This window comes from Diorhabda carinulata, chromosome 1 (assembly GCF_026250575.1).
Source record: "Diorhabda carinulata isolate Delta chromosome 1, icDioCari1.1, whole genome shotgun sequence".
NCBI lineage: Eukaryota > Metazoa > Arthropoda > Insecta > Coleoptera > Chrysomelidae > Diorhabda > Diorhabda carinulata.
In genome coordinates, this window is record NC_079460.1 from 19,773,129 (window position 1) to 19,800,391 (window position 27,263).

General features: G+C 32.9%; 1 protein-coding gene across 1 annotated transcript; it reads left to right on the forward strand.

Annotated features, from left to right (window-relative positions):
- Positions 1 to 1,479: 1,479 nt before the first annotated feature.
- Positions 1,480 to 23,578, forward strand: LOC130894797 (uncharacterized). Its single transcript, XM_057801788.1, has 10 exons — positions 1,480 to 1,597; positions 2,823 to 4,986; positions 5,040 to 7,183; positions 7,494 to 8,489; positions 10,335 to 10,436; positions 16,605 to 16,667; positions 17,390 to 19,499; positions 19,562 to 20,034; positions 20,107 to 21,771; positions 22,468 to 23,578. Exons 1-10 carry the CDS (start codon positions 1,567 to 1,569, stop codon positions 23,481 to 23,483), a joined length of 10,764 nt encoding a protein of 3,587 aa, XP_057657771.1. The 5' UTR covers positions 1,480 to 1,566; the 3' UTR covers positions 23,484 to 23,578.
- The last annotated feature ends 3,685 nt before the right edge of the window (positions 23,579 to 27,263 follow it).

Consider the following 27,263-nt stretch of genomic DNA (forward strand, 5'->3'; position numbering starts at 1 on the left):
AGGGTGCGGTTTGAATGTCACTATTGTAGATCATTTGAATTATGTCGAGTTAAAGGATTTAATATCAATTTTGATTCATTATTGAAACTTTCTACATTTCAACGGACACTTTTTCATATTCACAGATATTTCTCTTTTCCTCTACCCTCCATACATATCGTAGAAGGATATTGATCATCTGATGATTATTCTGCTTAGACGTTTTAGGGAATGTATATATAAATATTGTGTATGCATGCTGTAACATGCTCAGTATGCTCAATGTTTACAGCTGATCTATTAATCTTAATTATTTCAAGAAGATCGGAATGTAGGATGGATCTAGCTGTCATTTTCTAATTCATACGCTTCCTAGTGTGGTGGTTTGGAGCTCCTTAGTCTCTCACACTTCCAGAGATAGAGGTTTCGTCCTCTATATAACAGAATATGCATACTAAACCTAGCGTTATCAGGTGTTCCTTGATGCGGCAATGACTACTGATAATATTCGTAAATTGTTTTTACTTAGGTTGATATACTTAGTAGATCTTATTAATGTTTAGATACCCAATGATATAATTGATTATCTCAACCCCTGTAGATTATCCCATCAAGTATCCTTTTCCTATCTAGCTCCTTTCTAATGGTTTTTCTATTATCCTGTGGCCGATTCCACAGAAAAGTTCAGGTTCTACAAGATGTTTCAACCCATCATTTACATACTACGAAATCTCTATAATGTAAACTATATGATAACGAAATTTTTGACCGTACACATAAAAGATGAGAATGTCTCTGGTTAAAAAATAGTGTACGATCCTCGAGTTGAATTAATGCTATTTAATATTGTAACCTTCCGGTTATCACAATTTTATAAAAAGGGCATTGTCCACTATGCTATATTATATAGTAGTGCTATATATATAATAGTATATGTCTTTAATCGGAGGTCAAAATTTAATAGGATTTTGCCACTTATTGAAGCAGAAGTATGTAATAAACTTCAATATCTATTAACGCATATAGAAATTAATGATATAATCAACGTGACTTCAAAGTATTACTTGTACATAAGACAAATATACAAAGTAAAAAGCAAAATATGCATACTTACACATTAAATTCAGGAGCTTTACATCACCTTACATATGAAAACAATTTGACGTATATTAATATTCAATGAAGTGCACCAGATTATAGTGATCGGTATTAATTTTCTTAACATAAATGCCTCTAGTTATCGAGAAAATTGAATAGAGAATGATTATTTCAAAAAATGTTTCATTACCTGGAGATGTAGTTTAGGAAAGGTACCATACATTGATATGCCTCCTATTAGAATTAAGAAAAAAAAAATACGGTATGTTTTTCAATTTTTTTTATTAAAAATAACAACTTTGCTATTTATATGTAAAATATTTGAAATTTGTGTGATAAACATTAGTACTGTTTCCATGTGCTTGATCTTTTATCAAATTCATTCATGAATTTATTGCAATTTTGCAGAAATTTATCAAATGAATAACTATATAAACCTAAGACTCCAACTGGATCATTACATTTCGTCGATCACTCATATCTTACAATATGTGGTCGCCAATTGTCCTGTTATTTGTAGGTAAGTTTGATTTTACATTTTTTTTATCAATATATCACTTGGTGTCAATGTTTCATTTCGAATTTACTATATTTTTTTTATTTTTTGGCTCAATTTCGGTTATGTATTCATATATATTCGCTTACGAGTTATTTAAGTATCATGTTTCAACGAAACCTGAGTCTATAATTTCGAAAAATTTGAGACGTTTCTTTTGATTCGATGTTAATTATTTTTTTATTTCATACGCTGTCATCGTCGTTTTCCCACATTTTTCCTTTTATTTATAATGTTGCAAATTTAGGCGGTACAGTCGTCGAATACATTAATTTCAACTAGACATTGAAATTAACCTGAAATCGATTAATCGAAGAATCGAGTCCTCAGAGCAAATAAATCGATTTTTTTAAATCTATATGTTGTACTAAATCTATTCAGTGAATTCATATTCCACCCTTGAAAATCGATATTCGATTTTTTTTCTTTTGGTAAAAACCTTAAAATTATTTACAATTAGCTGAATGTAATTGCAACACATTACGGTGTTGCCAGTTAAAAGGTTAATTATTGGAAAACTCACGAGATAGCTGCGTGATTAGTTTCCGTTGCTTGCAATGGAAAGGGCTTAAAAGAAGAATTTAAAAATTATTTATCGCAGGCAGTTCTGCACGTAAAGTTTCCCTGAACTATAAAATCCCACATTTTACTAATAAGATATCACAGAGATTATTATTCATAATGGTTTTTCATAAAAGTTTTTCTTAAATGTGAATACAAACTTGGTAAAAAAACTATTTTATACAAATCTATCTTCTAGACTCAGATTCAGATTGATATAAAAATCAATCTTTTTTGGGGAGAATCACCATTCTTAATTTAATTTTTTTTCTTTTATGAAAATGCCCTATTTATTTCATACCAAAGCTCATAACATTGGAAATTATGATTCGATAAATTTTCTAATGGTTCAACAAAAAATATTTCATGAATCTAAGTTTCATGTTCTGAAAATACTGTGACTGTATTATCCTTACTACTGATAGTGGGAACGTTTTTGTTAATTTCTTTAATAAACTGTTTAAGTGATTTTTCCTGCATTTGATATTTGAAATTCTCTATTAGATAAATTATTTTTTTAACATTAGAAAACAAAATTGAATTTGTTTGTTTTAAATTGTTATCTCTTAATTATAAAAAAATGATAATTTCTCTTACATGTTTATAAAGCTGGTTATTTTTATTTTAGTGGGCTTAACATTTGCTTCAAATCCCGGCTGGCAAAATGACAAGGAATATGTATATAGATTATCTGGATACTCTGTAGCCTCATTGGATATTTCTGATCATGGATCTGGAATTGCATATAAGGCTTTATTAAGATTGCAACCGCAATCAGACAATAAAATCAGAGGATTAATAGAAGACCCTCAATTTGTTGATATATTAGAAAACCTTCCCGAACCCTCTCGTGAACTGGACCTTTTCAATAAACAATACAATTGGAAACGTCTCCAACTTTGTCACAAGCCTTTTGAAGTTATCCTTCAAAATGGTAGAATTGTAAGTTTAATTGTTGATGAAGAATGTAGCAACTGGGAAGTCAATCTTATGAAAAGTGCTATGAGCCAATTCCAATTGAATACTAACGCCGACAGGCTCATTGAAAGTCCTTTGAACAGTCTTCCTGAAGACGGTGATTGGGATAATGATGCTGTATATCTAGTTATGGAAGACACCGTTAGCGGTGAGGTTGAAACTACCTACAATATTAGACCTTTACCAGACCATGTAGTTCAAAGCAGAAGTAATGAAGCAAGATATCTAGATAGTGTTGAAAAAGGAAGAGTAATTGAAGTTATTAAACATCATAATTATAGCAATTCTATCGAATTACCCTCATATTCTTACGGGTTCGGCTCAATGGAATGGGGAAAACCAGCATATAATGCAATGGGAAAATTTCTGATGAGAGATTCAACAAGTCGTGCTATTTTGACAGGAACATTACATAATTTCACCGTTCAATCTTCTATTACCGTCAACGTAATTAGTGTTAGTCCTACTTTGAGTGATAATGACAAAGGTAGTGTTCTTACCGTCGTTAATGCTACTCTTGAGGAAGTCAAATCTCAAGAAGACACAATTGAGGAAATACCTCAACCTGTTAATATTGGCAATCTAGTTTATTCATATGAAAAACCTTTCTCTTCCAAATCTACTGTGGTACCAAAATCGTCGAATATTATGCTAACAAGTCTCCGAAGTGAGAATTACAGAAATATGAACAGACAGAAACGTTCCCTGGACAATGGTCAAATTTATACAGATTTTTATGTACAAGACAAGCCACAATTGAGCGAAGCACCTGCAAGTCCATTATTACCTTACACAATTGGATACGAAGGAATTTCTATAAAATCAAAGATTAATATAGTCCAGGAAGTACAGAAACTGGCTCAAAGTACCGGTAAACAAATGTATGATGTTACAAAAACCCACCATGAAGAATTCTTAGATGAATGGCAAACTATGATTTCTTTAATGCGTATTATGAACTTTGATGAGCTTCAAGAAGTAGCTAAGGCTCTGTACACAACTAAATATGAAGGGGAAGAACGTGCAATATGGGTAACTTTCCGCGATGCTATTGCAGAATTAGGAACCGGACCAGCTTTAAGATGTATTGCCGACTGGTTAAGAACTAATAAAATCTGGGGAGAAGAAGCTAACCAAATTGTTTCAACTATGACAAGTGTCGTACGTGAACCAACCGAGGAATACATCAAGGCTTTGTTCGAACTTTCTAAATCGCCAGAAGTTCAAAATCAATGGCCAGTTAATAATACCCTACTGCTGGGTTTGACTAATGTTATTCGTAGAGTGTACGTTGATAAACAGGAATCTAACTGCCGTTTTCCTGTCAAAAGTTTTGGATCATTCTATAGCGTAGAAGGGTCAAGATATGTAGAGGAAGAAATAGTCCCCTACCTGAGTGAACAAATGAACGAAGCTATCAGAAAATCAGATACACACAAAATTCACTCTTACATTCGTATTATTGCAAACACTGGGTCTTACACCTTTTTGAAAACATTTGAACCGTACTTGGAGGGAAAGGAATATGCTACTCAATTCCAACGAGTACTGATGGTCTTAGCTATGTCGAAACTTTCCGATAGTCATCCTAAAACAGCTCGATCAATTCTCTATAGAATTTACAGGAATCCTGCGGATGTTAAAGAAGTTAGGATTGCTGCCGTGTATCAACTAATGCGTACAGAACCACCATTCGAAATGATTCAGGACATGGCTGCTTACACTAATATTGAAGAAGACGATTACGTTAACGCTGCTGTCATTAGTTCCATCGAAACCGCTTCAACTTTGGAAGGCTATCAATTCGAAGAGATGTAAGTTTTTTTTTTAATTTTTAAAATTCATCAATTTATTGATTTGTTTTTAGCCGGAAAGCTGCTCAAGCTGCCATGCCTCTTTTAACCAAAGACAAAACTTATGGACTTCGTCATGGAGCAAACTATCTTCGAACTTACGTTGTTGAAGAATTGAGTAAACTATATGGACAAGCATACCAACTATTTGGTAGTGAGGATTCAAGAATTCCTAAAGGATTTTCTTATGATCTTAGACAGTATATGGGTGGAGTTAGGCAAACATTTGCTGATATTATTGCCACAGTTTCCAGTGTCGATGATTTATTCCAAGTTACACGTGAACTGACAAAAAAATACGATGAAAATGAAACTGAACAAAAACAACGATATCAAGAACAGGAAAAGAACTCTTGGTCAAGTCACAATATTGCAAAAATATTAAATTTGAAAACTGAAACAGCTGAACATCTTGAAGCCTTCATGTATATGCAAGTGGGTAAACAATATTATATGGCTGGAATGGACAATACTACATTGGAACAAATGCCAGAAGTTCTCCGTCAATGGGAAGAAGAATTTGAGAAAGAGAAATATGTAAATATGTATAAACTAAGAACTCTTGAAAGAACTATTGCATTCCCAACAGCTTTAGGAATTCCATTCGTATTCACCCACGATCAACCTATGCTGGTTAAAGTACAAGGTAAATTTAGAGCATCAGCTAATCCTCGTCTTGTTGAAGATGGAAAAATTAATATGCCTGACCGAATCAATTTAATTGCCGAAGACATGAAGTTGACCATAACTTCAAAATTACAAGGCAGATTATCCAGCTTAGCACCATCTAATCATCAGCAGTATATTGCTGGTTTTGATAAGCATTTTGAACTCAACATTCCTGTTAGTGCAGAAATACAAATCGATGTTAAGCAAATGAATGCGAAGATCGAAGTTGAAATTGATGCCGATAAAGAATTTCCACTTTGGCATTATAAAACTTCACCTTATGTCTCTAAAGTTGATGTAACTAAGTTTGAGGCCATATCAAAGTGTCCACATACCAAAGTTATCAAACAAGGCGATTTACGAACTTACGAAACAACTATTGGTGAAAAATCTACAGGCATGGCTTTCCGTGCTAGAATAACACATTCAAGAGCCTACTTAGATATGCTTACATTGAGTCGGATTTTAACAACACAAGGAAGTTGGGATGCAATCAAATCAATCTGGGATGATAACAGCATTCAATATGGTGAATTTGATTTCACTTTCCGTCCCGAAGTTTCAGACAATCGTAAAGCGGTAATTCAACTATCTTATGAAAATATATACAAATCCAAATCTCCTTTAGAGTCATTTAGTGAATGGATTTTGAATGAAAACGCAGAACCACTACAACGTCAAACGGAACTCATAAATAAGATTAGTTCAGGTATAAAGAACGTCCAAACTGTTTCTCTTGATGCTTCAGTGGAATTTGAGGGTCAGAACAAAATTAAATATGTTGTAACTGGAGCAGTGGCAAAAAGTAACGTTGATCCTAAATCTCGTTTCATGATTGCATACAAACGACAAGCCAACTTATACCCGCACGAATTTCATGTAACGGTTAACAGTTACATTCCCAATACCAATGGTATTGATTTGGATTATACTTTACAGAACGAACCTGTCGCTAACTATGAAGTTGATATGAAATTTGGAAGCTCTAAAGGATCTCTTTCCAAAATAGAAATTCAAATGGATCACCGCAGAAGTGAAGAACGTAAAAGTTTTCTAAAACAAATGCCCTCCTATAAACAATGTAAGGACGAAGTCAGAGTTGGTAACAAACAATTACCAGCTTGTGTGAATATAACAGAAGAAGCAAATCTTCTGGATCACGTTAGTGCAAAAGTTCATTATGCAAATCTAGATGAAACTTTCATGAAATACATTAAAGGTGGTTTCGAAGCATTCAAAGTTTTTGCACTGCCATCTTTAGAAACAATTGACAGCGACAACTCATTACGTGGAAACACATTAGAATTAATGGCTGCCTTCCATCCGGACTTGAGAGCTTTAAACATTTCTGTAAAGTCACCTGAAGAAGAAAATATTTTCAAAAACATACCAATTGATGATCTTTCTAAAGAACTTTTCGTAGTTCATCCAGTATTTAATGTTCGCACTCGTTTGGCAAGTTACGCCTATGAATTGGACACTTACAGAAGTGAGTATTATGTTTTAACTAAACCTCAAATGAGCTGCTGATTAAATTATTGAACACTATAAAATTAATCAAATTTGTTGAAACTACCAGGAAAATATTTATGGGTAGTTAAAATATATATTTTACAGTTTGTTATAGCAATATTCTACATTTATATTTATTTATATTCATATTTGGAATATTTCAAATGGATTATTATTATATTATTCACTAATAATATTATGAAAGTTATTATCATTGCATTTGTAGTTTCAATACGATTGTATAATAGCTGTAAGTGATTGAATTAACACGTTTCGTTTTATTACAGCTTTCTGTACTGTTGACAAGACACATATCAATACCTTCAGCAACTTGACTTATCCTGCTGACCTATCAAAACAATGGACACTTCTGCTACAATATTTTATTGGAAACTCTGATAGGAATCGCGATTCACTAGAAAACCAACTTAAATCTCAACTAGAACACTTTGTTATTCTTGCCCGTGAGAGCTCTATAGCTCCCAATAAAAAAGACTTAAAAATAGTAGTCAGTTCCCCTGAAACTAATTTCAGGGTTGTTGAAATCAATATCACACCAAATCAACGACAAAACCAGAATGTACCTCGTGTTACAGTTACAGTAAATGGAAACCAAATTCAATTGAGCGAGAAGGAAAGTTATGACGTAAATGAAGGATACATCCAAATTTATGCTTTACCTAATGGAGAAGTTAAAGCTGAATTTGAGGATGCATTCTATGTAATTTGTGATGGATCCACCATTAGAATTACCACTTTTGATGGTAAATTTGAAAACCGTATAATTGGAGCATGTGGAATATATACACAAGAAGTTGCAGAAGATTTAATGACACCAGAAATTTGTATCGCTCGCCATCCTGAACAATTTTTGAGAAGTTTTGAGGTTGAAGGACAAGAAGGCGTACAAGCTAGAGAATCTTTCAGGCACAATTCAAGCATATGTATAGAAAGACGCCGACCTCTATACGTTGACGTAATAACTCCGAACGATTACCGAAGGAAACAAGAGGAAATAGTTGGATCCAACAGATGCACCTATTACCAAACTAAATACCAGGAACAAGGTGCTAAAACTTGCTTCACGATCCATCCTCAACCAGTTTGCAGCAGTCGTTGCAAAGATAAGAAACAAGTATCTAAGAAGCTTCCTGTACATTGTGTAACAAGAAATATGGCAGATATGTGGAAAACACTTATAGATAATGGTAGTGGTCCTGATCTCAGTGGTAAACCAGTACATCAAATGCTATCCATGTCTATCTCTGAAAGATGTTCGCCTTAAATAAATTGACGACTGCTATTTGTATTTTTTAGTTATTAAGAGCATTCATAAAATGTAAAAAAAAGAAGATGAGAATAAAGTATATTTTATAATTCAATTTTTTCTATTTATTATTCCAACTTCTGTTTATTCTGTTCAATACTGGTATAAAAAAAGTCGAAATTATAATATCAGTAGATGAGGGCCACAAAATAGATAACTGTACTTTTGATTCTGTTATACTATACCAAAAATATTAGACCACGCGCGAAATGATTCCATTTGGCTTCTAGTTATTTCCAAGGCAAAAAATATAGGCAAAGAATATTTGAGTGTCCGACTACCAAAAAAGTAGATATAATTGAACAATATGGGTATAAAAAAAATACTGAGAGAGCGTTTTTCATAAAGAGATAACTAGTGGAATTAGAGAAAAGAGAATGGACAAATTAAAATTAAAAAGAGTTTCTAAGAGTTGATTCCGTTACTTCATCAATAATTTCACTAAAATCGGAGTTTAATTCTGGAATTGCTCATACTTAACAATAATACATCTATTAAAAACGATGTGAATCAACATTAAATTCACTCATTTGACACAAGCTTTCCCACTTCCAGAATATCTGTCATAAGTGGAATTTAATGTTATATGAAAATATAAGGCTTATGAACAAAAACATTTTTTTTTACATATACTACCAAGCGAAGCTTGATTTCATCGTAGAAACTAACAGTAAAACATCGTGGTCTCATATAAACGCCTTCGGCCACGTACAGCGTCATGGCGTACGCCGCGTCTTTAGTTATTTCGAACCATTAGAGCATAAACGCCGTATTTGGCGTCAGCAAAATTCGATAAAGAAAAAGGCGAATTATTGATTGAATCAGTCCAATGTTATTGCGTATGTTACAATAAAACTGACAAGGAACATAAAAATAATATTTATAAACACAAATTTTGGGAAAAAATTAGCGAAATAGTATATATCAATTTTATATCACAAGACTACACGCTAGCACTGCTCCTTGACTACTGTTGTGAACGAGAAATCGTACTTATTCTTTGAGCCTTACTGTACAAGTTGGTATACTTCGATATTAGTACAGGTCCGGCTCTATTCTGGCGCACATTTTATGTCGTTACTATCTGCCCATACCGTGAGCAGAAAAAAACACACAAACAAGCACTGTCTTGTTTTCTGTTACTCACCTTGAATTTTGATATTTAAATTAAATTTATTTAAGACTCTCATTAGTATTGTTCAATCTCTACACTATGTTTTCACTTACTAACGTTGATATCGATTTTCATTATTTCATTATTAGAGAGCTTATGCAGTGGAATGATATTGTTAATGTTAGTGACAAAGTTTTGTTCTTCATCTTTTTTTAAGGCAGATAGTAAATTAGCGATATAAAATGCGTGCTAGAACAGAGCTACCTGCGTTCGGCGCGCGGTGATCGAGGCTTGTCGCCAAGCGCTGCAACGTTGAAAAAGCGCTTAATTGTCAATCGCGATAAGTGCCAAACGCTGGATCTACACTAATATCGACGTATACCAATTTGTAGAATAAGGTTAAAAGAATAAGTACGATTTTTCAGTTTTAAAATATGTTCAGTTGGTCAAAAGTTATTAACTTCGAAATTATTAAAATCGTCGATTTTTCGACTTTCATAAATTTATACATTTTTAAATATGTATTATACGGAAAAATGACAAGAGACCTTATCTTTTTAAAATGGGCCATATTTGCATAAAAAAATTGTCCGAGCCGAAACAACCATTTGTTCATAATTTGTTTAAGCAATTGCGATTGTTCGCCTATGAGATGTATTGACCACTAACGCTGTTCCTGGCGTTCAGACGTCGATCGTAACGTTTACGCTCAGGTCGGACGTCACACATTGCATTTAATAGGAGACCGAGGCCTAATGTACGATAGTAGTAAAAGTAGTAGTAGTAGAGGTAGTAAAAAATATGGCTTGAGATTTGTGAAAAAGAGCAATATGAAAATAACACTGGGTCACAGATCTGTGATCAAACGTCAAGAAAAAAAATGATCATTTTCGTTTATGAAGATGAGGAAAATCATTTAGACCTGCATGAATTATTCTCAATATTTTCGTTTTGAATTATAATGACCATATTCATATACATATAAAATTGGATGAGTGATGAATACACCCCATAATTCTTTGAAAGCAGTAGCGCTCTGCGCTACGTCCGCTGAATGCAACCATTAAGGTAAAAACTAATAATAGAAGCTCTCACACAGTTGGCACTGCTGGATTAATTACTTGTGGTACTTTTAGTATTGCTATCAAATGAGATAAAACGTATGATATTGTTCCGTATGGAATAAACAGAGCAGAACACATACACACACTAAAGTTCAATCGATTTGATTAAAAAGTTCAAGGAGTATTAGTTCACACTTATGAGCGGTGTACGATTTTTTGTAGTATAAAAGACATAAATAATAGATGTGCCAATATTTATTCGACTTAAACTGCAACAAATCGTGCAGGTCAATGTCGTGTGAACCCAGCTTTAGTTATAGGAATGAACCGAACAGTATTTCTAGCAGGGTTGGATTATACAACGTATAATAACAGAGTAAACTTTGTTTGGTTATATAAAAAAAACGTGTATAGATACAGAATAAATATTTATTACATAAAAATCTACAATTATCAAACTTATTCTGCACATTACTTCCAAAATTTGTAGGCGCTTGTCATAGCGTAGTACAAGTTTTTTCATAAAAGGTTGCCGCTTGTGTTTTGAACTATGTGGTAACATGTTCGTTCAGCTTGTCAGCTGTCAAGTAGTGATCATGAGATTTACGGAAATTCCATAGAAAGAAGATTTATTGTAAACTTAAAGCTCTATTTTATCTTGAAGTGCGTAAAATATTTCATCAGTAATGAAAGATGGGCGTCCAAACGTTGTTCATCGTGTTCTTTTTAACGTCCTTCATTGAACTGTCTGACCTATCTTCCAATCTTTCGTAAATCTCGCAGATAAATCTAATAAAACGGTTATTATGAAATTACAAGATTATAATAAAAAAATGATGAAATTATTAAATGATGAGACAACTTACAAAAAAATTAAATGATACCCTATGAATTCTATATATTCAAAAATAAAATAATGATCTAATTTGATCTTGGAAAGATCAACTTTTCATTGCACTATCAGATACAAAAAAAATTGAAAAATTTAAAATATATGGTTTGCCAAAACAGCACAAATCTCAAATACCTCTTCGACCGATTGTAGGATTTAAAATCTTCTTACCCCATTATCTAATTCTTTGAGAAATATTTTAAAAAAAAAATATACCAAAGCAAATACTATATTAAAAACACATGGGATTCCAAAGAAAAATTTAAAAATATAAAAACTCCTAACGAATATGGATTTATTTCGTTAAATGTAGTTCCTTTGTATACAAATATTCCTATTGCAATTGTGCAATATAAATGAGGCGATAAAGCAAATGAAACCAAGTCTGTTCATGTAACGTTCAAAATGAAGAGAGAAGATTGTCCACACTTAACGGAAAACAACTCAACTACCGATGCAAAATATTTAAACGTTCATCTTGATAGACGATTAACCTGGCAAAAGCATATATTTACCAAAAGGAAGCAACTGGGGACTTAAATTGAGGCAGATCTACTGGTTAATTGATAGAAACTCAGAATTAACCATTGAAAGCAAGTTGCTAGTATATAAGGCAGTCCTCAAGCCTGTGTACGTATGGCATACAGTTGTGGGGAACTACGAGCAATTCCAATATCAGTATTTTAGAACGCTTCCAGAACAAAGTTTTTCGATCCTTATTCAACGCCCCAAGTACGTTAAATCATCAATAGAAAAAGATCTGCAAATGCATTCAATTACAAAAGAAATAAAACGTTACAGTGAAAAATATAGTGACTTCTATGTTTTATATCACTGCGTGATGTTAATTTTTTTACTGGTTTATACTATTTATATTTAGGTGAAAAGAGATTGATACAGAGTAGCAACTATACTGCTAAATACTTAAAGGAGTTTCTTCACTGGAACATACCCCTACGCGTCTGTTTTTAGTTATTCAAATTACGTATTAACCTCATTCTACTGGATAGATTGTAATTATATGGGAGAAATGAAAAAATACTTCAAATATGAACATGAAATATTGAACAAATTGATGGTTGTGCTATGGAAGCTTCCATATCAAGTGTATCACAATTAGTAATGGAAGATCTTAAAATTTAAAAAACTTTTCACAATCACAATCGAAATCGAACAAAATAATAAAATCAATTTTCTTGATATCACATGATATAAAATTAACAATAAAATGAGAACAGAATGGATACGAAATCAACTTGGTCCTCAAGATATTTGAACTTCAATTCATGTCATCCTATGTCACAAAAAGATCGGTGATATAAAGTTTGGCTGATAGATCTATCCAACTATCAAAACCTGAATTTAGATACTTAGCTATTCAAAAAGCAAAAACTGCATTATCCGGAAAAAATAATTAACATCTTTAAGAAAAGGATAAACAGATACTATAATCGATTAAGAAACAAAAAAGAAGCTGAAATTCAAAACACAAAACTTTTCTCCTTACTATATGCACAAGGACTTTCCCAACAATTATCGAATTATTTTAATAAGGATATAATACATTATCCAAATATTCCACTAAACTTAATTCTAAAGCTACTAAAAATAAAAGAAGTAATATTATATTTCAAGTATCTTGTAATGATTGTGACCGTGCTTACATAAGACAGAAATCTCAATATTAAGAAAATAGACTATAAGGTCATTAATAGATACGATTTAAAATAAAACTACTTTAACGAACCACGAAAAATAAAAAAAAATAAATTCAATTATAAAGATTAAAAAATTTTTGAATCGGAATCAAATACGGGGAGAAATTTTTAGAAATGGTTCACATTCAAAAGAACGAGAAAGCCATCAATGATAAAAAATGATAAATAATTTAAGTGAAATTTATAGCTCTATTTTTATATTTTATATAAGGGTCTTTGAGAACGTTGGCATGGGAGTTATATCACTGCATTAAGGGAAAAAAATCGATTAAAAATCAACAAAAAATCAAATGTCTATAACGCATAGACTAATCGCAAATTAACAATAAGGTCTGGAGCGGTCAAGAGAGCCATAAAAGTATTGAGTTGCTGCCGCAATTTTGAACTTTACGTTTTAGACATGTGATTGTTTGGTGATTTTTAATCGATTTTTGTCGCTTAATGCAATGATATAACTCGCATGCGAATGTTTTGAAACACCTTGTATATTATATTTTTATACAATTGCGAATAATTTGACAGCTGCTACATATTTTTTATATGTGAAAACTATGGAAAAATGATTTTCTTACGTTAAAATAGATTTCTATTTAGATTTTTTTATATTTCCATTATGTAGGTAATTTATTGATTAATCTAAATACGCAAATTGTCAGTGTTAAAATTTAATAAAGTCCGAACAGGTCGAAAAATCAAATTTTCATCTGTCTTTGAAAAATAAGAAATAACTAATTTTAAATCAGTAGACATCTACAATCTAGATGATTTGAAAACATAAACCTACCAAAAAATACAAAAAAAAATAGAAATTAAAGAGATTTATTTATATAATATATTGTTGACAGAAATTGGAATGATAATTGAAATGGACGGGTCTATTTTTTATGAGACCAAACTATACTAACAAAAGAGCCTCAGATATCGTAAATCCTAAAAACCTTTTTATTACTTACTAAATAATCTTACTTGCATTAAGAGTTATAGCTATGATGTTTAAAAATTGATTTCATTTTTCTTGTGACCATTACAGAACTTTATTTTATCTCATCCCCGAGGACAAAGATCAGTATATTCAATGTCTTCAATTGCGACTAAAAGTTAAATTTCTATATTCATTCTAAAAAATTTGAAATCATAGTATATCCAGCATATTAATAACTTTTCTATGATACTTATTAATTACTAGGAGCTCAAATTCACAAATAAGTATTTGAAGAAATGTAAGTTTCTTTATCTTGAAATCGATTAGTTATTTTTCAAAAACGTGTTGGCTGATAATATAGTAACAAATTAACTCCACGTTCTGAAACGTATTTGATAAGGAAAAATTTCTTAATTATATCAAACTGTATTCTTATCTTTATTCATAAACATCAAAATTTGCTAAGGTATGCAAATATCAAAAAATAAGAATGATCGACATCGGTCAGTTACAGAGGTTAAAGCTATAACGGAAACTATTAGTTTTAGCAAGTATGAATAAAAATCTCAGTATTTGATTGCACACAAAAACTCAGAATTACAGGGTTGTAACGGAATAATTATACATTTTTAAAACGGAAAATACTTAAAACACTGCCTACCACTACACCAATACAAACAATTACGATATCCTAAGTTTCTATAACAAATTTGTCCTCTTCAGAGAGCGAAGATAAACATTTCACCACAGTCGAATGAATGAGCGTCACTAGCTGTTCCAGAAATTCCTATCTAAAACTAACCACTAAATTCTTAGTTGAATCCATCTTCATTTCTTATATGATACACGTCCAGGTATTAAATAGAGTCCTTAATGTGTTTCCAAAGAAAAAAATAACACGATGGTGAGTCTGGAGATCTAGGAGGCCACAAGATAAGATCAACTGTTGTTTGTTGTTTAGTATTTGTTTGGCAGCCATCATAAGTGAATGTTTTATGTGAATTTGTAAACATTTGCTATCTGATGCACCCTATTCCAGATTTGGCCCTCTCAGATTATTTTCTGTTCCCAGACGTAGTTATGGCTCGGGGGTCAAAAATTTTTCAATCATGAAGAAGTGAGGTTTGGAGTTAATGGTTATTTAGAGGAGCTTGAACATTGATGGGAAAAGTGTATGGAGCTAAAAGGAGATTATGTTGGAAAATAAATATAATTTTACCAAAATTTTTGTGTTTTCTTGGTTAGGCCAGGTATTTCTGGAACCTTCCTGGTACTTATATGTTAGATTGAAACAAACAACCAAACGCACTACCGTTTAATATTTAAGTTTAAGTAGGAACTGAGAGAAAACATGTTTAAATGAAACATTTGTATTTAACATCACTAAGAACAACTGTCACATCACTTCTTGAGGTAAGGTAAATATTCAGGATGATCAGAATAAAGATTAAAAACATATGAAATCTGTAAATTTTGCTTCCCTAGAGTGGTAATAGATAGCGCTATTTGGCTTCTGGTGGGTAATAACAGTTTTCGATGGTTCAGTACGGTTGTGATGCCCAAATTGCTCTTGTGTAGTTATTGGTAAAGAATGTGTTATGAGCAAATAACGTGTAGCGAAATATTGGCGCTCTTTTTGATCGTACAAACAGGATATCGAAAATCGCAAGATGGTAAGGTAAGTTCTTTAACGACAAAAATAAACGAGGTACGAATTGAAGAATTAATTTAAAATTATCGAAGGGTAATTGTGATTAAAATCTCCAGCTGGAACTTGTAGCATATCGTTCTGATTTGTTGCGATATTCCAAGGGGTATGGCCTCCACATAAATGATGTTAACCTGTCAGCATTACCACTCTGATGACCAACCAAACAATCGGATATGTTGAGTTTAGTTTCAGCCTCCTCCGTGATAATTACATACTGCAAAAACAACGCAGGAATTTGGCAGCCAGTAACTATTCCTTGTTTCCCATTCTTTTAGGAGAGTTGAACATTCGCCGAAAACTTACTTAATGGACCTCATTCCAGCTAAAAAGTTGGTTCTGCGTTTTGATAAATGCCTAACTAAATTGTTTAATATGTCGAAAAGTGACGGGCACGTGTGCCTTTCAATTCCTTTTGGATTTTCTGTCCATTGTCTGTCTAATGTTTATCTCATAACAAAATAATTTGAAATTTAAATAAACAGTTGCATAATCGTGTTCAAAGACGTTGATGAAGAAAATTATTTTTATCTGTTACTAACTCAACTACAAATTTCATTCATAAATTCTGTATCAGTAAAATTTTGGAAATTGCAAATCTGCAAAATGTTATCAGCACATAATGGATATAAATTCTCTCTCAAAATCCAGATGATCACACTTCGACCGTATTCAGTTGTGCAAGATGTGGTCGCAGTTTGTCCTTTTTATCTTGGGTAAGATATTTTATTACCATAATTTTCAATGTTAAGTTTCCGTTATATCCTATAGGTTAAAAAGAAGTTGATTTTATTTGTAAATATATTTGCTTGCCAATATTTTTTTTAAATTGAATGCCTTTTGTGATCACACAATATATTAATATTTAGAAACCAAATGACAGATTCAATTTATCCATCCAACACTGTATTGCTTGAATTTTTAGCATTTTTTTGTTATAGGATACATCGAATTCAATTTTTTGGAAAAATTTTGCGACAATATCTAATACTGAATAAAATGTATGAAATTCTTCACGCTTGCTTATTTTGAATAAATACTAGAAATTCTTTGAATCCATTGTATTTGAAATACGTTAAAAGTTCAATTAAAATTTTGTACGCATTCTTCTCTTCAATTTATTCGGCAATTAGTAATTTCATCAGCCCTGCTATTGTTTTTATTCACAGCATACCTCTCTATACCAATATTTCATGTTAATTTTCTTTCTTTCATCAGTTCATCTTTCTTATTTTCTACTACCTTCCAATATTTCTTATTATTTATCGTGCTTTATTTCAATTAAGTATACTGATTGACGCAGGTTTCGTATATTAAGATATATCTCTTAAAATCCATTAAAACCGCTCTAGTTTTTCCACAATGAAAATGTCAATTTAACTTACATTACAACATAAAATTTATATATAAACTATTTCATGTTGATTATCTTTTTCAGTGGGCTTGGCCTACGCATCAAATTATTCTGCGTGGAAGAGAGAAAGCGAATATGTATACCAAGTACGAGGACGAACTTTAACTGGAATATCTGAAGTATCTCATCAATATGTAGGTACCCTATTCAGAGCAACCCTTAGAATCCAACCCAGAGACGCTTCAAAATTACAAATGATGCTTATTAACCCAGAATATTCAGAAGTTCATTCAGTTTTGAGTCAGGGATGGGAAACTGACATTCCTGAGGAAGAAACTGCATGGAAACCTTTTAAAACGTGTACAAAACCATTCCAAGCTCATCTCCAAAATGGCAAGATTTCCAACCTTATTGTTCACGCCGAATGTAAAAACAGTGAAGCAAACTTAATCAAAAGTATAGTGAGTTTATTCCAAATAAATACTAATGGAGAAAATACTCTTCCAAGTCCATTAAATACCTTACCTGATGCAGAATCTAATTCCGGCGTTTTCTTAACCAAGGAAGATACTATTTTAGGAGTGAGCGAAACACTTTATAAGATTGCCCCTATACCGGATTACGAACTTCTTCATTCAAAAGAAAATGCTCGCTACCTAGACTTCAAATTGAGAGAAAATTTGGATGCTGATATAATAGAAGTAACTAAACATGAAAAATTCTCCAAAGATGAAGAATTACCTGCCTATGTATATGGATTTGGTGACTATTTCAGAGGAAATAAACCAGCAACAAATAAAATGGGTAACTATATGAGCAGAGATTCTACAAGCCGTGCTATTTTATTAGGGAACTTGAATCGTTATGATATTCTACACACACTTTCAGTCAACAGTATTTTTGTTAATCCAACAATTACTGATAAGGAAAAAGCTGCCGTTTACAGTGCAATGATGGCTGATTTGCTAGAAATAAAACCTCTAGACGACGAACTCGAAGACATAAGCCAGCCTGTCGAATTAGGAAATCTTGTATATTCTTATGATCATGTTGTATCAGAGGATCGTCAACATCGTCCTGGATCTCAAAACCTACTTAGACCAAAATATTTCGGTAGTGAATACAATTACTATCATCAGCAACCTAGAATCGATCAAGCTCCTGAAAATCCTTTGTTACCTTTCTTTAGCGGATATAGTGGAACTTCAATCAGAAAATCGGTTAATATTGTTCAAGAGATACAAAAACTTGCAAGAAAAATTAACAAAGATTTGGAAGATGAAGAAAGAGATCATCATGAAAAAACTTTGGAACGATACGTTAACTTGGTTTCTCTCATAAGATTACTCGATGCGGATGAACTTAAACCGTTGATTAACCGTCTTTCCTCCGATGAAGATGAAAGTCTCGTATCTGTTCTTATAGATGCTGTTTCGGAAGCCGGAACTGGTCCTGCTATGCTAGTGATCCAAGACTGGATAGAAAGAGGATTTATTGAAGGTGTAGATGCCAGTGAAGTAGTTTTTGCAATGGCAAATTCCGCCACTAATCCTACTGAAGAATACATGAAAACTTTCTTCAAACTCGCTAAAAATCCGAAAGTGTTGGCCCAATGGCCTCTCAATGATACAACTCTCATGAGCTTCACTCATCTTGCTCGCAAAGTTTACGCAGACAGAAATATATCAGATTCTCATTATCCTGTCAATACTTTTGGAAGTTTTCGCACAAAAGACGGATGGCGGTTTATAGGAGAAGAAGTTATTCCTTACTTCACTGAAATGCTTAACAACGCTGTACAACGTGCTGATACTTACCAAATACACGCTTACATTCGTGCGCTTGGAAATTTAGCTGATTCGCGAATTTTGAATACTTTCGAACCTTACTTGGAAGGAAAGAAGCATTGCACACAATTCCAAAGGATGTTGATGGTTTTGTCTTTTGAAAAATTGGCCGAAACACAGCCAGAGAAAGCTCTTGCCGTATTCTTCAGAATATATCAAAACCCCGCCGAACATCCGGCTGTACGAATTGCAGCAATTTTCCAAGCAATGCGCAGTCGACCAACATTTGAAGTTTTACAAATTATGGCAAGCAACACTCATGTTGAAGTAGATGATCACGTTAATGCTGCAGTCAAATCAGCAATTGAAACTCTTTCTCAAATGGAAGGTGACGATTACACTTTCATGTAAGTTAACTCACATTTTATTTCGTCTTCATTTTTTTTTTCACAAATTCAAACTTTTCTAGACGTGAAGCAGCTAAGGCAGCCAGAGCTCTACTTGATGACAAAGACTACGGTTTGCAGCATGGCGCTAATTATTTCCGTTCTTATGTTTGGGATGAGTTAAGGACACTCTATGGTACAGCTCACAACTTTGTTCCTAGTGGCGATAATTATATTCCTAAGGGAATGATATATACATTACAAGCATCTTTGAATGGACTTCATCGTAATCTTGTAAACATACAAGCTATCGTTTCCAGTGTGGATCAATTACTTGACCTCACATACAAACAGACCAAAAGCTACAGAGATCAAGAACAACTTAAGCGAGAAAGCTCATTCCAAGAAAATCCTTGGGCGAGCCATAATATTGCAAAATTACTCAACATGAAAGCTGACGAACGTGAACAGCTCGAAGGGCAATTGTATATGGAATTAGGATCTCCTCTCAGAATGCTCACTTTTGACAACTTAACAATTGAACAACTTCCTCAATGTGAGTATTTTGTTTTAGCGATCTTGATTCACTAGTACATATGAAATGGTTTTAATGAATATGTGTTTTTAGATATCCAACAATTTGAAAAAATATTCAAGAAGAATCATGATATTCGTCGGTTTAAATTTTTCAATGCTAGAGAATTGATCTTAGCTGTGCCCACTGTAACTGGTTTCCCAATGGTGTATAAATTTGACAATCCAGTACTCTTCAAAATTCGAGGACAAGCTAGTGCTACCGCAGAACCGCAATTATATTCAAACGATGAAATTCAAGTGCCCAATCACATTCTAATGCAATCTGAGTTGAGGTGGACATTAACAGGAAAAAGTCAAGGGCGTCTTATGTTCATCACTCCATCAATTCATCAACAATTTATAAGTGGTTACGATAAACACTGGGAAGTAAATGTACCCAAATTAGAATCAAATTTCAGTATTGACATACCAAATCAAGAAGTAACAGTTGAAATTGAAGTTAAAGAAAAAGATAAAATGGATATGCTGCATTATCATACCTTGCCTTACACAGCAAAATCTGATATTGGAAACTTCGAACCGTTGTCCTCTCAAAGACATAGAAGACCAATTCAACCACGAAATATGCATGGATTCAAACAATTAATTGGTAAAGAATATATCGGTGCTGCCTTTGAAATTGAGGTTAATCACGAAAGAGACTTTTTAACTTTAGAGACTTTATACTTCGCCACATCACACGGTTGCATTTTTGAAGGACTTAGAGAATTATGGCATGATAGCAATGTACAAAACAGCCAATTTGATCTTAGATACCTTCCTGAAGAATCATCATTCAAAAAAATTATCGTTAAGTCTAAATATCATGAATTGTACTTAATGGAGCCCAAACACCTAAGACCCTCCTTTAATTTCAATGACAGTATGGACCAATGTGAGAGACAAAATCAAATGATGGATGATGTTGCAGATGGAATCAATAATGCTAGAGCTAACGCATTAGATACTGTTATTGAGCTACAAGGAGATAGGACTATTCGATATCTTATCACCGGAGCCTATGCCAAGAGCAACGTCGACCCCACATCTCGTGTAGCTGTTTTCTTTAAGAGAACATCAAATCACAGCGAGTTGAAAGATTATCAAGCCAAATTTGTTTCAAAAAGTACAATTGAAAATACCAACGCTCTTGATATCCAATTTGCTCTAAATAATGAACCTAAAGTATTCACTGAAGTTGAGCTCACGTTTGGACCAACCAATGAAAAGAAAACTAAGATCACCGGCCAATTTGAGCATCTACGAAGCGAGGAACGTAAACAATATTTGAAAGATTCGCCGTTGTACAAACTATGTATGCAACAAATGCAGAAAGGTAATACACAATCGTACACATGTACCAATATGACCACAAAAGCCAATTTACTTGATCTTATGAAAGTTGAGTTTCACACTGAGAATTTGGATTCAAAATGGAAAAATTATATTGAAACGGCTTACGAAGCACTTCGTTATTATTTACTTCCTCTTACTGATGTCCAACCAGTATCGGGAGAAAAGGATTCTGTTTCAATGGAAGTCAAATTCGATCCTGATTTACGATTTGTTAATCTATCAATTACAACTCCTAAAGAATTATCCCGAATTCACAGCATTGAAATTATGGATCTTGTAAGGGAAACGTTCGTTATGCATCCAGTTTTCCATCTACCCAATAGATTATCCAGTTATTATTTAGGAATTGATACTTACAGAGGTAAGCAATACTTTTCTAATTAGTAAATATTTCAGATTTTTGCATATCAAATACTAAAAACCAAGGATAGAAAAAATATTTTTTCATTAATCATTTTCCTTATCTTTATTATTATTAATTATGAGCCGAATAAAACCATATACAAAACCAAGTTGGTCTTAGTCTCGCAGCGCCATAATATAAAGTCTTTCGAGTTTTATATTTTTCATTAGATATTAAATATTGTTTATTTGAGCACAAAAAAACCTTTCTCTTTATGCGATTATAACTAATATTCAACTTTTTTCTGTACCGGAAACAGTTTTTTGAATACTATCATCCATAAGAACCAGTCTTGTTCATCACTTTTTATATTATTATACTATTATATTATAGTTTTGAAGATATTTCAATTGTTGTCATTTTCTTAGCAACATTGACTTCAGTTATATAATTTCCGAATAGTCTAATGGTAACTCCAAATACACTGATAAAAATCTTATAATTATCAAAATTATAATCTAAACTTTCACTTTGATATTTAATTTATAGTTTGGTAATGGTTCACTTATTATTTGAAAAGGAACTATTCTCAAACACTCAGGTGTGTTAATTCTTACTCTGTTGGATACTTAGATTCGGTATTTAGATAGATAGCATCACTCGGCACTGGTATTTAATTGATTCCACATTAATCAGCATTATCATTTTTTCTAGATTTCTGTTCCATCGATAGAAGTTATGTGAACACATTCAGTAACAAAAGTTACGATGCCAAATTGTCACAGCGCTGGACAGTAATGACTGTGTATGTTCCAAAAGAAGCACGTGAATCAAACTACCAAAGATCAGATGAATATCTCGAGTCACAACTGGAGAAACAGCTAGAAAACTATGCTGTACTTGTAAGAAGAAACAGTAACGGTCGTGATAAAACTGACGTGAAAATAGTTGTCAGCAGTCCTGAAACTGATTTCGAAGTTATTGAAATTGATTTGACACCAACCAAAGGCTTCCAATATAAACCTCAGGTATCCATCAATGGAGAACAACTTCGACTCAGCCAAATACAAAGTGCTGATTTCAAACGTGGATACATCCAAGTTTATTTCCTTCCTAATGAAGAAGTGAAAGTTGAAGTTTACAACAGTTTCTATATCATTTACAATGGTCGTGATGTTAGATTAACCGCTGTAAATGGAAAATTCAAAGATTCTATAAGAGGTCTTTGTGGACAATTCAATGGCCAAAAATCTGAAGATTTCATTATTTCAGAAACTTGTATCGCCCGTAGTCCTGAAAAATTCGTTAGAAGTTTCGAAATAGAAGGCGATGAAGGAAAGCAAGTAAGAAAAGAACTCGCTGAAGATAATAAACAATGCGTTGAAAAAGAAATTCCTCTCTTCGTGAATGTCATTACAACTAAACATGTTTATCATCAAAGTTATCTAAGTCGTGGAGGAAGTTACCAAAACGATTGTATGATTAGTCAAACAAGATACGTTCAAGAAAATGGTGAAATCTGCTTCACTACTAAACCTTTGCCTGCTTGCAAAAGTCCATGCAAACCTAGTTCACAGAAGAAGAAGACCGTTGGAGTACACTGTTTACAAGAAACTAGAGTAGCTCAGTTGTGGAAGAACCAAATTGATCAAGGACTATCTCCAGACTTCAGCAATAAGAAGCAACACAAAGTTGTAGAAATTCTAGCCCCAGAAAGCTGCTCTATGTAAATCATTTGACGACTATTATCTGTATTTTTAGTTTGTAAGTGCATCTAGAAAATGTAAAAAAAAGAGAGAGTAATAAACTATTATCTATACAAAAACTCATTTTTTTATTTCCACCCATTTGAATTGCCTAATGATAACTTACACAAAAATGACAAATCATAGCGATAACAACAATTAAAAACTTTTACAATAATAAGTTCGTCGTTATTATAATAAAATTTTTTCATTATATTTCACATTAGGGATCACACTTTTCATTCCTACAATTTTTTAATAATTATTCTTCTTTTGCTGTTTTCTTTGTTCTTATATCCTTTTCGAGTTAGTTGACCCAAATATTTTAAAAAAGAACATAACCACCTCGGCTGCTCTGAAAGGAAAGAACAAAATTTATCAAATCGGCGTCTGAAAATGGAATAATGGAAAAAAATAACAAACACACCATAGATAAAAGCTAAATAAATCGGATTGTGATGATAATAGGTGTATAGTGCAGTCATTGAAGCGTTATTGCTCCGAATTTTTTACTGTGGACCGATTTGCATGAAATTTTGGAATTAGGCTCATCTTACCTTCAACTTCAAAAGTGAAAATGATCCTGGGGCTGGCAATCCCTTCTCGGTGGTGTAGTTTTTTTTTCAAAATAATCTAGGATATCGATAGAAGGCCTAATTTTGAGATAAAAATGTTTTCCAACAATTTTGTAATTAATTATTTATACCAAGATGCCAATTTTCGAGCAAGTTTACTTTGGCATATCTTGCATCTTAGATTCGTCTCTCTCCTTTCATTTGTTTTTCCGCAATTTCTGCAGCGTAGAAAATAGGACTTTCATTTATAATTGTCTTGTCGTGGTATGTGTTCTAGGTAATGTTGAGTGCAAAGCTGTACATTAGGCCTAGTTTACTGTAATTTAATAGTCAAAATTGACTAGCATATAATGGGAGGAAGGCAGAGCTGTATTGCGCCTATGTTGGCCTACGTCACGCAGTGTTCCCGATACAGTTAACTGCAAACGTCTCACGAGCTTTGAGAATATATTATAATATAATATTTATGAGTTATAAGTTAAGATTTTCTCATCTGTTACGATATAAGAGACTTTAATTGAAGCCTATAGTTATTTTTCAGAAAATTCCGATTACAAATTTTACAAATTTTATTAGAAATTGAATTTATTAACTTTTTGATTATCTTTATCGTTCATACTCATGACTGACAATGTAAACGTTAGAGCTGTATATTAATATAAGCTCACTTAGATACCGCAGTTTTTCCTACACTGCCTTACCCTCCGCTGCGCTGCATCACGTGCGTCTAGAAATAGGCGGCCTAAATGTCATTGCATGTTAGCAGAAAACTGTATCCCGAAAACTACATGATGCACCTGAACATACGCATAATACTGCTCTGTTCTACCCTGCCACCCAATATGCTCTAGTGAGCTCTAGCTAATAGATTACGGAAAACGACGCTGCGTTGCCCTGCACGGCACTACGATGCCTACTTTTCAATGTGCGCACGGTCTTTTGGTCAATAAGTAATCAGAATAATATCACATTCACTAGTTGTACATAATAATTTGATTCAGATTGTTACCTTTGATTGAAAAGGTTTCATTTATTACAAATCATTAGTAAGAATGTAGAGAATGAGGATGTAATACTAAGTCGGTTGATTTATTCAGTCCCCACTCAAGGCACCTTGTTTCTTAAGTTATTACATAGCTTATCTAACAACATCTAAAGGTGCGCTTACACGTGCGAGTTTTTCACTATCGAGAGTAACCGATTTAGTCTCGAGAGTAAAACTGAGAGTACTCTCAAGAATGTCTTTACCAAAAAAATGGACGCATGAAGATGTTTGCAGACTCGTCGAGGCATATGAGTCTAATCCAATCCTTTGGGACATTAAGGAACTCGATTATAAAAATAGAATTTAAAAAAAACCTAATTCTTGAAAAGCTAGCCAAAGACTTTGAGACAAATATAGTGAAAATAAATATAAAAATACACAACTTGAGAAATCAACAGAATTTATTTCAGATAAACAATAAAAATTATACATACATACATACATTTCAATTAACAATTCACAATTTATCAAACTTTGTTTTTCTTAATAATTACAGGTTTCTCAGGAACTCAAAAAAATGAAAAATAAAAAGAGTTGAAATGGAACCAGTGAAACGAAAACTTGCTATTGTTCGGTATTGAGCTTTATTGTCCCATCTCTTGAAGCCGCTCCTTGTTGGAATGGAAGGAAGAGCTTATACAATACATTCTGTGGAGACACCTGATTCTCAAACCCACTACTTTCAATTGGTATTTTCTCCGAATTTGACCTGGTTTATAATTCAAATGTGTAAAAATCAAATAATTAAATAAATAATATGCATAATTTCAAAACTTAATCAATATTTGTGAATTTCATTAATATATTTAAGATATTTAAAGTGCACTAATTTGTATATCAATTTTTAGATGCCAACTTCAAATTTTGTCGAGCATATTCATTTGGAAAACGCCACAGTTTCTTCTGATGAAGCCACTCCAATTGTCACATCAAACGAAAAATTAAGTTGCGAAGAAAAGAAAAAAGGAATATTTGGACAATGACAGTGTCATTAGCAGCACTAGAAGTGCTCGCTAGAAACCCCGATGGATCACGACAAATTCGGAGAGTACGTTGCAGTTCATATGTCATTTTTTTCTCCACCGCCACCTCCAACCACACCTTCTCCTTTGCCTACAAATCCCATTTAGCTCGAAAATAAGAATAACACACCATCCCAAGAAATTGTTGAGTTGTGTGATTTTGTACATTTATAACATTTTATTTTAATTAAATACTTTTTTATTTATAAATCTTTTAAGCTTCTTCTTCTAAACAGATATTGTTTCTTTCATTGAAGTGTTCTTTTTAAAAATTAATGGCCTCACTAATTGTACTAATGATTCAAATACCACATTTAAAAATCTACAAAAATTTCGAAACTGCTGGGCGTCTTCTAGTTCCAATTCACGAGTCAATTTGTGGTAAGCGACTAAATTATTCTGTCTTTGGACCCAAGACCTGACCTTTTTTTTCTTCCTCGATTCGTTTTTCTTCGACATACAGAAAATCAACAAAGCCGCTGCTATTTCTCGTTTCCTTGAAGACATCTTAAATAATGTATATATTGAATAAAAACGCTACAGCTGATAACACTAAACTGAAATCACAAGATGTTAACTAAGTCCCTCTCAGAACTAATAGAAATCACTCGTGTAAACGGTCTGAGGCTACTCTCGAGAGTTGCCATGACGAATAGCTCTCCGAGAGTGGACTAGGGTAATTTCACTCTCACGTGTGAAGGACTCCGCCAGAAACTCTCGAGAGCACTATCGGCGAGTTCCTCTCACATGTAAACGCACCTTAATATTAGAAATTATCTAATATTTGAAATCTTCTACGTTTAAATAAAATAAATTGACTTCGCCATCGCATGAAAACACAATGTAACTTTGGAAAATCGCACTGACTGAGTTGCGAGACTTGGTTTTTTTTACAAGTTTTGTTTTTGATGGCATTGTTTTTTCATTGCGATGGCCCATTCAATCTATTTTATTTAAACATAAGAGATTTTCAATATTAATGTGATCAGACAGAAAGGTCCCCTACATTGATATGCCAACTTTTTATGATAGAAAAATTGAGTTGCGAAACTTTTTTTAAAATTATTGTTTTTAATGGCATCTCATTTATTTTCTTCTTTTCGTAGATAGACCTACTTTTTTG

What these genes read in the sequence shown, in the direction of transcription:
- LOC130894797 (XM_057801788.1), top strand. Translation starts at nt 1,567, where the DNA reads ATGTGGTCGCCAATTGTCCTGTTATTTGTAG. An exon ending in AATTGTCCTGTTATTTGTAG is followed by an intron (nt 1,598 to 2,822) that starts GTAAGTTTGATT and finishes TTTTTATTTTAG; the next exon opens with TGGGCTTAACATTTGCTTCA. An exon ending in TAAAAGTAGTAGTAGTAGAG is followed by an intron (nt 10,437 to 16,604) that starts GTAGTAAAAAAT and finishes CAAAATCCAGAT; the next exon opens with GATCACACTTCGACCGTATT.